This window comes from Diadema setosum, chromosome 13, assembly GCF_964275005.1.
Source record: "Diadema setosum chromosome 13, eeDiaSeto1, whole genome shotgun sequence".
NCBI classification, from domain to species: domain Eukaryota; kingdom Metazoa; phylum Echinodermata; class Echinoidea; order Diadematoida; family Diadematidae; genus Diadema; species Diadema setosum.
The window spans coordinates 23,628,721-23,642,091 of record NC_092697.1 but is presented as its reverse complement, the minus strand read 5'-3'; the positions used below and the strand labels follow the sequence as shown (position 1 = coordinate 23,642,091).

General features: G+C 40.1%; 1 protein-coding gene across 1 annotated transcript in view; it reads right to left on the bottom strand.

Moving 5' to 3' along the window:
• The window catches only part of LOC140236860 (receptor-type tyrosine-protein phosphatase alpha-like), a 29,190-nt gene extending 16,726 nt beyond the window's left edge, over window positions 1–12,464 (bottom strand). The window contains exons 1-3 of the mRNA XM_072316802.1: window positions 12,414–12,464; window positions 10,411–10,498; window positions 4,277–4,353 (exon numbers count right to left, since the gene is read on the bottom strand). Coding sequence (XP_072172903.1) covers window positions 4,277–4,353; window positions 10,411–10,498; window positions 12,414–12,464 — 216 coding nt within the window. The remainder of the gene's footprint in view (window positions 1–4,276; window positions 4,354–10,410; window positions 10,499–12,413) is intronic.
• Between the last annotated feature and the right edge of the window lie 907 nt (window positions 12,465–13,371).

The window sequence follows — 13,371 nt, the reverse complement described above, 5'->3', positions numbered from 1 at the left end:
CTTGAGTGATTTTATAGACTCACGTCTTATCTTGTCGGTTTTACTGAGCTCTGGTTGCCGGACGTCACGGAGAAAGTTGTCAAGATGACGTTGGACGTTAGAAGTGAAAGCGTCGATGTGGGAGTTTCTTCCCGGCGGCGGAGTCCACTTAACTTTGGCTGTAGATGGTTTGTGTAGCTTGTTCGGCTGCTTGTCAGCGTTGTTGTCGTTGTCGGAGAAGAACTCTCGCAGCTTGATTCGTCGGTTGAAATCTGCCGTGTCTTGACATAGCCGAATGCCATCAAGGGGTTGAGGTGGGCAGTACGACAGGCCAAGTTGTAGAGTCTCCTTCTCTTCCTGTATCAGCTCGTAGGACGACAGATTGATAACCATTTCAGCAGAGTTGCGTTCGTCTCGGGAAGGTTCTTCTCGAAGTAACGGGGATTGCTGGATTAGATGGTCAAGTTCTTGTGACTTCTGCCACATGAAGTGTTTCACCATTTTGTCATAATGGCGTTCCAGGTGCTGGAGGATCGTACCATAATTGCCGTCAGCATTCGATTCTTGAAGGCGGAGTGCAAGGCCTTCCTTAGCTCGGTGAAGTTCGTTATCCAAGCTCTTTTGTCTGCGATAAGATTCGTTCAGTGTTTCGTTCCTTAATCGCTCAGACGTCCTCTTGCAGATGTTTTCCGCCTTTCGAGTGTTGAGGGTTGAACTTACAGGATTCTTAATGCGAAATCCCTTCAGGATAAGATCAAGTTTTTTAGTTCGTGAAAGGAAGAAGATATCAGATCTAGTTTTAGCGAGTTTGGTGTAGGTACGTTCACAAGCGCGTCGGGCGTGAAGAGATGCTGCATTTAGTCTAGGTCCAAACATGTCTCGAATTCACGTATTGGCTCCAATATAGCGAAGAATCAAGAAATAAACTAGTAATGCATTATTTCGCCAATAAGAATGAGTTTATTGAACAACTCAAATTTTCGGTGGCCTCCACCTTCTTCAGGAGTCTCGACGGGGAATGTCAATACCAAAACATAAGGTGAACATGAAGAGCGCGCACTCATATACACAGAATTGGTTGCTATGAGAGGGCACTGCCATGGGAACTAAGATGGCACCGGCGTACGCCAACATTTTCATGGCTACCCTGGAGGAGGAATTTCTGTCAAGCTATCCTCAGAAACCTACGGTATATGTTCGTTACATTGATGACATATTTATAATTTGGGATCACTCTGTTGAAGAACTCGCTGCTTTCCACCAGGCATTCAATTCATGCAATCAAAGCATCAAATTCACAATGGAAAGCTCACAAGAGAAGGTCCATTTCCTGGACGTATTGGTGTCGATAGACCAGGACAACCAAACGCTACAAACATCCGTGTACCGTAAACCCACCGACTCTTTCTCATATTTGAGATTTGACTCATTTCACCCACACCTTATCAAACAATCGATTGTTTATAGTCAGATGCTTCGCTTCCGCCGAATCATCTCGGACGAGGATATGTTTGACAGAGAGGTCCTTACACTAGGTAGACAATTCCTCAAACGAGGATATCCTCCAAAAATGATCAGGAATGCAATTCGTACAGTAAAAGGAAATCCCAAAGAGTTCTCCTCAACAAAACTAATTTGGAGGAAAACAAGGCACGCCTTCCATTCGTGACCACTTACCACCCTGCTACCACATCTTTCGTGAAACAAGTCAGACAAGAATGGCCTATACTGGCACTCGACCCTGAGTTAGGGAAACTTGTTGGAGATCAACCTCTGCACGCCCAGCGTCAGCCCCCAAATCTCAGAAAATTGCTTGTAAGTACCAAACTCCCAACACCTTTACCACCGAGTGGTAACACACCATGTGCTAAGCCTAGGTGCCAAATTTGTAAACACCTTATTACTGACACTAGGGTGAAAATCTCCAACAATGTCACCCTCCGTCCACAGAGACTTACCTGCGATTCCAGTAATGTACTGTATTGTCTGATGTGTGCACAATGCCCTCACGCTATCTATATCGGTGAGACCAGCACCAAATTCCGGATGCGCTTTAATAATCACAAATCGTCCATCCTGAAAAATCGGAACGACCTTCCCGTTGCCAAACACTTCAACCTCCCCGGCCACTCATTGAAGGATGTCAGAGTGTGCATTTTCGGGGGAGATTACACATCAGCAGAGGAAAGAAAACTCGCCGAGTTACGAGTAATCGTGAAGAGTAAGAGCTTTCAAGGTGAAGGGTTGAACAGGGATTTATCCATTCTAAACGGTTACTCATTCTTCCGTTAAAGAGAGGAATAAGTCATGATGAGGATTATAAGATATTTTTTTTCAAAATATCTTTCTAATTAATAACTGTTTCACTACCACTGGTGTTGTGATAGAGAAATTAGTTGGTTATTCTGTCTGAGATTATGATTAATTATAGCGAATATTATGATTTCATGTCTCCATCTTAATAATCAATTTACTCTTATTTCGTATTATTTTCTGTAGATGGATTCACACTGTCATCCTATCACTCAGTTGTATGAGTCAATCAATTTCACACTTGCATGTTCAAATCTGTTTAGATTTCAGCGAGACACCAAACTGTGGCTTTTGTAATTGATGATTTCATCTGTTTCTTAACAGGAATTATTATACTGCCTTCTTCCTACCGATGATTTTTGTATTTTAAGTCATGAAACAATTTAATTGTTGGAGCGCTCTTTAACCTAATTTTGTAACATATGGTACGTTGATGAGTACTATGTCGATATCATAACGTGATAATACAAAGTAATTGAACACCATTGTTACGTAATAAACATGTCAATGTCCTCCTCCTTATGCGTGGGGTACCTTGACTATATTGCGTCTACATGGCAACATCATTGTAAAGGGTACGCACTCTCATAGCAACCAATTCTGTGTATATGAGTGCGCGCTCTTCATGTTCAATTTATGTTTTGGTATTGACATTCCCCGTCGAGACTCCTGAAGAAGGTGGAGGCCACCGAAAATTTGAGTTGTTCAATAAACTCATTCTTATTGGCGAAATAATGCATTACTAGTTTATTTCTTGATTCTTCGCTATATTGGAGCCAATACGTGAATTCGCAACATGTATATACACATATCGTCGCTGGGGTGACAAGACCTTGTATGTCAAATTTTTGTGAAAATGACTTTTTTTTTGCATTAGTGGTCAAATAATCGGTTAAGTGATGTCCTGTCCAAATCCCAGCTGTCTTACCCCAAAAATGAAGCCACCACGGCATATCAAAGGAACGGCTATCCCATTCAGTATAGTGCTTTGGCCGCCATGTTTTTTTGGCTCTCCTGAACATTTGACATTTTTGAGATACGAGTTCTTGTCGCCCCAGCGACGATATACATATATATAACAGACACCCAATTCGCTCCCCGCCCGTCCCCTGGATGTGTCACAAATACATACTAAAAAGCACATCCATGTATTAACTTAATTTTAATAACTTCATTTCTGGTTTTAGACAATTTTTTTTAAAGGGGGTTCCAGAGTACTTGAATGAAATATACGTATATTGCGACACGAGAGATAATGCTTGCCAAGTTGAGAATATAAATAAATATGAAAATTATATCCTAGCTTGCCCCAGCCCCCCCCCCCCGCCCCACAACCCCCTGACTTCCTACTGTAGTCACCAATATTCTTACTCAAAGCACTAACTTTGTTTTTCACTTCTGGTTTTGGGGGAATGGTGCACATCTGCACATTATTCTGTTATTCTATAGCGATAACTCAAGTTTGTTAAAAATCTGACCATGCCTTTAATGTGAAAATTGGGTTCTAACGTGATCCCCTCCCCGGCCCCGCCTATCCCTTGGACAAACCTGAAACCACAGCCACTGATGTAACAAACTCATAGCACAAACTCAGCTTTTCGTTTCAGTTTTTCAAGATTCCTTGATTTTGGGTTGTTGTCTGTCTTTCCCTTCCCCATCCCCTCGACAATGTCCTCCAGGGGGTTCCCAAAGGTACAAAATGACATGCCCATTTGTAACAAAAAATACATACATTAACCTGACATAAACCCAATAGGATGTAAATCAACTTTGGAATAAATGCGAGGGATCGCTGAAGCGATGAAGCTTTTTTCATTTTTGTGATATATAGCATATTGAAACAAAGAAAGGGAAAACTCACCAGAAAACAATATATATATATATATATATATATATTTTTTTTTTTTTTTTTTTTTTTGGGGGGGGGGGAGGGGGTGGGGTATCCAAAGAATGCATGAATTTAAAAAGACCGCTTCTTGCTTACGTGTATCCACGATGCATTGATGTAACCAGAATTTGGATCTCTCCCACGCAAGTTCAACTTTACCCGAGAATGGTCATCTGTACAAGACATGAATGTATAAATTATGTCACATACTAACTCCATTATCAGCATGACATTGAAAGTTATATTCACACTGTAATTATATATATAAATATATGTAAATATATATGTGTATATATATATATATATATATATATATCATATATATGTGACCGTGCACCTCAAAACGAACATAAAGTCGCACACACTGATTTTGCGCGAGGACTGAAAATAAGTGAAATGGGTCAACCTAGCCGAACTTGACTTTTTCATATTTTCTGAGAGAGCGGGTCTTCTTTTACAATATGCTAAAATTTGGTATCATAAAACGGGCAGGAAAGTGTGTTTTTTAAAGCAGTTTATCTCGAACATTTTTGGTAGAATAGTGTGATTAGGTGTGTCTTTAGAATCCCTTTTTCATTTCTGAAAAACCTTGTCCACACTCTTCACTTTCAACTCTAATAACTTTTGAAAGGATAGTGCTACTGCTTTGAAAGTTGGCATTAATTATGGACAGAATGTGTTAATGAGGCATGCTTAATTTCAGAGTAATCTGATAATTCCTTCATTGTTGTTACTCCGGTGGTTTACTTCCTGTTTTTTGTCCCATTCATCGCACAGCCAGCACGGTTTGGTAAAGATTAAGCGCTTAAATAGACACTGTACTCCAGAGCCTCTTTTCTCAGTTCACACTTTTCCTGAGTTTGTGCTTTCTTTCCAATATTTAGAAAGGTTAGGAGAGTCCATTTGATTTGAGTTATACATCATTTTTAAGCTTAAAGTCTGCTCTTGCAGAATATGGTCTTAACTAAAAATTCATGTCTGGCGACTTTTTGTTTGTTTTGAGGTGCAGGGTCACACACACACACACACACACACATATATATATATATATATATATATATATATGATATTTGTGTGTGAGTGCGTGTGTTCTAATCAGTTTATATATAGTCACAATGAGGTGTTTGGTTGTTGATTGCAATTGCACAACATTACTGTGAACAAAGTGTTACGAAAGGAAAGTCAAAAATGCAACAGCTGTGTGGAGGAATTTATAAAGTTCAAAATAGCGCTGGTTACGCTGAACTGCGCAACTTTGCTTGCAATATGTACCGTAACCGTAATAGTTCTTAGCATTTTGTTTGCATCAGTATCTAGATTAAATCAGCTGTTGTCTGAAAATATGGTAACCATTCGACAAAAAACCAGGAGGCTGGCATTAACAGTTTTGATTTGATTTGATTTGATTTATTTCTGAATTTTTCACAAATTATATACAACAGTACAAACTATTTTCCAGCACTAAAATATTTTATATCAAACACAAGATGAAAAGAAATACAGTCATAATGAACCAATAATGAAATATTGTACAGTTGAATAATAATCATACAAAAACAAATGGAAAATCACTGATTATTCTGTCGAGTTAATTCAAATATATTGCAGGAAACCGTCAGCTTAAAAGGGATAGCTAGTAACTGATCAGTGGGAATCAGTAGGAATGCTGGGGGATGATTGTTCCAATCTTTGTGGGATTCATTTAAGAGTACATCATATATCTATTGTTGTGTGAAAATTATTTGCTTCAGAATGGTCTCATATTCAAGTAATGAGTAATGTGCAGTTTAATCGCCCCGTCACTATACAGGCATGCTAAAGCCCCCGTTCCACTATCACGATCTGGACCCCGATCTGTTCCGATCTATAGCAGATCGGGAGAGAGCGGCAAAAGCGTACGAGGATCGGAAGCATCGTAGCAGCAGCATGTGGAGGTCGGGGTTGGAGCGGGCATTTTTTCAGGTCGGGAAGAAATTTTGAACCTGTTCAAAATTTCTTCCCGATCTCCCCGATCAAAATTGACCTAATTTTAATCGTAAAGCAAGCGGGGAGAGCGTAGTGACAACGTAATCGCAGCGGGGAGAGCGTAGTGACAGCGTAAACGCAGCGGGATGAGCGTAACAACGTCTTTCTGAGCGAAGTAACATCGGCACAAGAATGAGAAGAAAACTAAAATGTCTGCCAGTAGAAGATCAAGGAGATCGAGAGGCAGAACTTTTGAGGAGGAGGATGGCATTGTCGCTGCACCTGTCAGGGTAGAACATGAAGAAGAAGGAGCTCAAATTTTCGAAGAAGGAGAAGAGATGAAGAGAAAGAAGAGAAGAAAGCAGCAATTTAAAGCAGCTACCCAAAAGGCGAAGAAAGAGAGACTGCAAGTGATGCTTAAAGAGGAGGAAAAGGACATAGCAAAATTTTGATGAATATGAAATCATCTACAACTGGAGGAAGACGGACTATAAAAGCATGGGCGTCACCAGGGGGGGGGGGGGGGGAGGGTGCGCTGGGTGCGAACGCACCCCCCTTCAGAACCTAAAAAACAAAAAACAAAAACAAAAAAAAAACAACAACAACAAAAAAAAAACGCTTCAGTCTGCGAGCGGCCTCAACGCCGGACGCTAAATAATTGTTCTTTTTTTTTATTTTTCTTCTTTTTTTTGCATCAGGAGGAAAAAAACAAAACAAAACAAAAACAAAACAAAACAAAAACAAAACAAAAAACAAACAAACAAACAAAAAAAAAAACAACAAAAACAATCGCACCCCGGCTGTGGCAGCACTGATGCTTTACATACATCACGTGTTTACTATCGCCCGTACTGTATACGTAAGGTATATTTCATTCATTGGGCAACGGATTATCAATTCAGAAAATACAAAAGCTCCGTCGCATGGGAGGGAGATAACCTGCCCACACCCTCCCCCGTTATAGGTCTCCAATCAGTGGCGTAGCTGGGGGGGGGGGGCACGTACCCCCTCCCCCCCAATCCGCTGGTTAAAAAAAAAAAAATCAAAATGGTAATTCAAGGGTTGGTAAACTGCTTTTGAAATTGACATGAAAGGGTGAGCAAGAAATTATCTTTTTTTTTTCTCTAAGATTTCTTTTAACCATAATTAAAGAGGCATCAATAGTGTGAAACATTGTTCAAAAAGCCCGGAGCCGAAAAAATGATTGTGATTCAGCGTGATTCCTGGTTGGCATTCTGAATGATAAGCAGGATGGAGCAGTGTACTCAGAACATCCGAACGGCAAAGAATCGCTGCAATGTTGGGCAATGTGATGTAGAATGTACACCTCTGTACCTTACACTTTGTTATATCAAAGCTAGATCACTGAGTGTTGCTTTACATACTATAGTCTATACAAAAATGCCTTGCATTGCCAATAATAAGACTTGACCTGGGCTATTTCCCAACTTTTCCATGTATAAAACACACACACACAAACGCAAACAATTATGGGATGCTCTAAAGTGCAGATTTTGGACATCCTTCCCCCGCTTGGTCACTTCGACGCCCCCTCGCTGGTTATACCTCCCCCAATCATGAACATAAACCGACATCCTTGACTACCAGCGGCACACCGCCCCCCTTAATTTCCAAAGCGAAAAAAAACTACAAACGGCAGTTCTTGGACTGTAAAATGTCAAAATTTTCACGCTCGCTCTCTCCGCTCGCTCGCATTTTAACGCTATGCCATTCTCCTGATGTTGCTGCCAATATTAATTGCCAGCAGTTGCGCCCGGTGCGCCACCCCTCCTTAATTTCCAAAGCGAAGAGGAATAGCTACAAACGGCAGTTTTTAGACTGTAAAATGTCAAAATTTTCAAGCTCGCTCGCTCCGCTCGCTCGCATTTTAATCAATTCAATTCAATTCAAACTTTATTTCATTTTTCGAAAAGAACATAAACATTTCACTTTCTTTGGTAACATAGAATAAGGTTGCATAATCAAAGCAAAGTGAATTGAAAAAAAACAAACATAGTTGCGGAACCTTGGGGTAACAAAAACGTTGTAAGGAAAATTGATTGACTGAAGTGATACAGACGATATAATCGTTATGCCATTCTCCTGATGTTGCTGCCAGTAATTGCCAGCAGTTGCGCCCTGTGCGCCCCCCTTAATTTCCAAAGCGAAGAAATATAGCTACAAACGGAAGTTTTTTTTTTTTTGACTGTAAAATGTCAAATTTTTCAAGGTCGCTCACTCCGCTCGCTCGTATTTGAATCTTTATCCCATTCTCCTGATGTTGTTGCCAGTAATTGCCAGCAGTTGCGCCCGGTGCGCCCTGCTTAATTTCCAAAGCGAAAAAATCTAGCTACAAACCCGGGTATTTTTTTCAATGTAAAATGTCAACATTTTCAAGCTCGCTCGCATTTAATCGCTTTGCCATTCTCCTGATGTTACTGCCAGTAACTGCCAACAGTTGCGCCCGGGGCGCCCCCCCCCCCCATTAAAATTTCAAAGCAAAAAAATGTAGCTAAAAACGGCAATTTTTAAACCGTGAAATGCCAAAATTTTCGAGCTCGCTCGCTTCGCTCGCTCGCATTTAATCGTTGTGCCATTCTCCTGACGTTGCTGCCAGTAATTGCGAGCAGTTGCGCCCGGTGCGCCACCCCCCTCCTCCTTTAATCTCCAAAGCGAAAAGATAGAGCTAAAAACGGCAGTTTTGGGACTGTAAAATGTCAAATTTTTCAATCTCTCTCGCTCAGCTTGCTCGCATTTAATCGTTATGCCGTTATCCTCGTGTTGCTGCGAGTAATTGTAAGCAGGTGGGCCCGGTGCGCCCCCTTCATTTCCAAAGCGAAAAAATATAGCTACAAACCGCAGTTTGGGATTGTAAAATATCAAAATTTTCAAGCTCGCTCGCTCCGCTCGCTCCCATTTAATTGTTATGCAATTCTTTTTTTTCTTTTTACAAAAAAGTCCTTCCCGTGGGAGGGGTATACCCCTCCTACACCCTCTCCCGCTCGGTTGCTTCGCTCCCTCGCCGAGGATCTCACACCGTCACATAATGTACCTCCGTAATAGTCCTTCATAGTATTTTTATTTTCACTATGCTCTGTAAACGCGACTTTTACACCCTTGTTTTTACAAAAAGTTCCTACCGTGGGAGGGGGTATATATCCCCCTCCCACACCCTCCGCACTGAAGGAGCGGAATGGATCATCGCCGAGGATCTCACACCGTCACATAATGTACCCCCGTATAGTCCTTCATAGCGAAAGATTCGTGTGTGTATATATACAATCACATGTTTATGTACAATATATAGAGTATGTGTAAATGTACATGATGACACAGAAGCGAATATATCAATTGAAGAAAAAAATCTCACGGTTTACATTTACTGTCAAAACGCACCCCCCTTGAAAAAAAGCTGGTGACGCCCCTGAAAAGCAACGACATCGAGAAAAGCCTTGGAAAAATCAGCACGTCTTTGTTTAAAACAATGCATTGCTGCAAAAGAACCGGGAGTTGAGGAGCCTCTTCGAGGTCCACAGTATATTTCTTGGGTTCTGCATGCTAATAAGTTGACTGACTGCAGATTGACAGTCGAATCGGGGTACATCGGGGCACATCGGGCACTTTTCAGCTCTCTGAACGGGGTGACAGCGTGATAAGATCGTATAGATCGTTCAGAGCGTAGATACAGCGTGCATCAATCGGATAACATCGGCAACATCGCACTGACAGCGTATAGCTACATCTTTCTAAAGCGTAGCTACAGCGGCAGAGATCGTAATGCCTCATTCTCGATCATCGTAGTAAGAGCGTAGAAAGCACGTGGTATATAGTCGTAACCGCAGCGTACTTAGAGCGTTCTAACATCGTACTGTGTCAAGATCGGCTCAGGTTTTACCCGATCCTTCCCGATCTGAGAAAATTGTCAAATCGTAGCCAGAACGGCATAGTGGAACAGGGGCTTTAGCTGGAAACATTAAACTGCACATTACTTGAATATGAGACCATTCTGAAGCAAATAATTTTCACACAACAATAGATACCTAACGTACTTTAAAATGAATCCCACGAGGATTGGAGCAATCATCCCCAGCATTCCCACCGATTCCCACTGATCAGTTACTAACCATCCCCTGGCTGAAGCTGAAGCTTGAGTTTGATGACGGCCTCTGCTCAACTATTTTCTCGCTTTTTCTTTTGTTTATGTTCATATTCTTGTTTTATCTGTCAACTAAATGATTAGGGGAAGACAAACGTATCCAACTTACATGGCAAGACGTTTAGGAAGCGGTTCTTCTTTTGGTTTTCCTTCTTGTTAGCCACATCGGTCGGATACGTCACTTCTAACTGAAAAATCTGATTGACGAATTTTAAAACAGAAGTCATCATCAATAGAAGGTAAGAATTTTTAAGTGCCGCGAGGATTACATATCTAATTGTATATATATGTTCATCGTGTATTTTGTTTTACAATTTTCAACAGCACTCAAACAATGCATACAAGAATAGTACGTGCTTATAGTTATTTCACACACACTAATTTATGTGTGTATACATATGCGTTACAGACATTGTGTGTAAGCATATTGTGTGTGGGTGTTTGTTTGCATAGGTGTTTTTACCATGCAAACTGTGATGCCAGTGTAAATTCACTTCGGTATAAAATAGACGACTAACAAAGACTAATCGTGCTAATGGTTTCTACATCACTGACAAATCTTGCATGAATCGACACGCATAGGACAGGGATTTTTGATATGCAATTGATGCGACTGAAATGGGAATGAAACCAAAATCATGCGGCTTTGAGCATGGAATCAAAGAGAATAAGACAGTTACGACTCTAATCTCTCGAAACTCCTTCCCTCCGGTAGAAGTAACATGGTCTCATTGAGTCGACTTAAGCTTTCAAAATTAAAAACAATAAATTTAGAAACCGTTTAGTAAGTATCTAATTGCTTCGACTGAAGCAATGCCTACTGTAATAAAAAGAAATCAGTGAACGAAACAAAAAAAAAAAACACTTAATTCCAAGCTCATTGCCAAAAGGCAGTTCCATTAGAATGATGCACATAAAATCAAAGTAGCTATAGTATGGTAATCGGATGGTTACGGAACTTGTATAGAAAGTGGGTTTCTAGCTCCAGATTTTAACTTCTATTAGATTATGAAATGTTAGAGTAAAAATAGCATTTTCATCTTTTCTTTTCGGCAAAAAAGTAAGGAGTGACAGAGCAATCTGTAGCCTTTTGTCATTTTCTTCTTTTGTTGGGATTTACATCATCAGTGCATCGTGCTCTATACGTGCATCACAAAACCCAACAAACTCGTTATAGTCTAGGTGAAATGGATTGATTTGCTAATAGTCAATTCTCGGGTTTTGATATTTTTTTTCTGAAAGTGTAATTCTTTTTTACATAGATTTTGATTATTTGTAGGATAGGGTATTTAGGTAAGTTTCATAGGCCTCTTTCCATTTCTTAATAACCCTTCACACATTCATTTTCAAGGCTGATAACTTTTTGAAAGATCGTGCTACTGTGTTTAGAGTTATTTTCATCCATTATAGAATGTGCTCACTGTGCTCAATGACTATGAAAATCACATTTCAGCCTCGTCTGATATTCCCTTTATTGTGGCTGATATAAAGATTATATCCTGTCTTTTGTCCCATTCAATAAACAGAGGGCAGCTCGATGGGATTAATTACTTGAATAGACCCTTAAAAATATCCTTAAAACCTCTTTTCTGAATAAAGACTTGTGTGCTTTCTTTTAATCATTTAGATCATGAAGATTAGGCTATCCATTTTATAGAGTTGCACACCTCCGATAGGAGCAAGTTATATGTGCTTCTTTTCTCTGCCCTTTTTCCTTTCATATCCATAATTTTGTGTTGGGGGAGGGGAGCTGCATTATCATCTTAAAAAAATCATAATTGATAACGTACAATTGTCGCGGGTGAACTAAAAAACAGACAAAACACCTTCTTGACTATAATGCAGTTGCCTAAAAAATACCTATAGTAAGAGTAAAAATACCCTTTTTACTTTTTTCACGTCACTCTTATAGTCGCCAATATCGTATTATACAGTATACAAAAACACAACATACGTTTCTTCTCACAATCACTTATTATCATTATGCCAATTGTCCTGTTTAATCTTCCGCAATATTAAGCTCAAAGTGTCATACTCAGAATAGATTTCTCTTAATGCAAATTGGAAAGAGGTTAGGCAAGTACTCTGAAGAGTGAATGTCCCTCACTTTACCTCAAATTCGTCCTGAAATCCAGTGGCCCCTCTTGAGTTAATGCCCGTCATGTACTCCGCCAGCCGGTCTGTAGGAATCGCTGGCCGTAGTAATATATCTTGCTGGACGTTCTCATAGATCAGTGCCTCTTGGTTGATCTCGTCATAACTGAGTCGACTGTCGACATCTTCGTTGTCATTGCTTTCATTTGCACTTGATGCCGCAAAACAAGCAGGCTGAAGTTTTTCGTCTTCAGAGATATTCCAAACATAATAGATATTTCCCTCATTCATCTTGCACTCCATTAACCGTTGATGCATATGGAAAAAAATATGAAGTCAACGTACCATGTACTCGTACCATTGCAAATCACATCGTAACTAAATTGCTCACATACAAAATGGACAGGATATTCAATCCTTGTATCTCTAACAGCAATATTAGAAAGTCATACTCTACAGTTGCTGTTCTACCCTCAGTTGTTGTTTTTTTATGTTGATATTGAATGTTACGTTAGGACTTGTGCTTCATACTTACCCGACTTAACTCCATACATCGCAAACTCAGATGTTTGTCCTCTGTAAATAAAACGTAGAAAAGGCGGTAAAGGTGACATAAACAAACAAACAAACAACGAAACGTAATGGCACAAGACACGTTGCTTTCAATATAGGAAATCACACTCAACCAAGAAAACCTCACCTGCTGTTGCTCGTCGATTCATCAGAGGTATGCTTCGACTGCTTCTGCTTTCGTCTTCGATAGATTATTCCGCTTAAGAAAACAAAACGAGCAAAATAAGCGTTTAATCTGACGGAACCATACGACAGGACAACAGAAGAACAAATAACAGAAATCCCCTTTAATCTAAAATTATGATAAGAAGAAAACAGAGATCAGTATGTGGGTGTAGTAAAGTTAAGGCCGTATGGCAAGCCCTTTTTTTACACTCTTATTTCTGCGGCGTCAAAAATAACT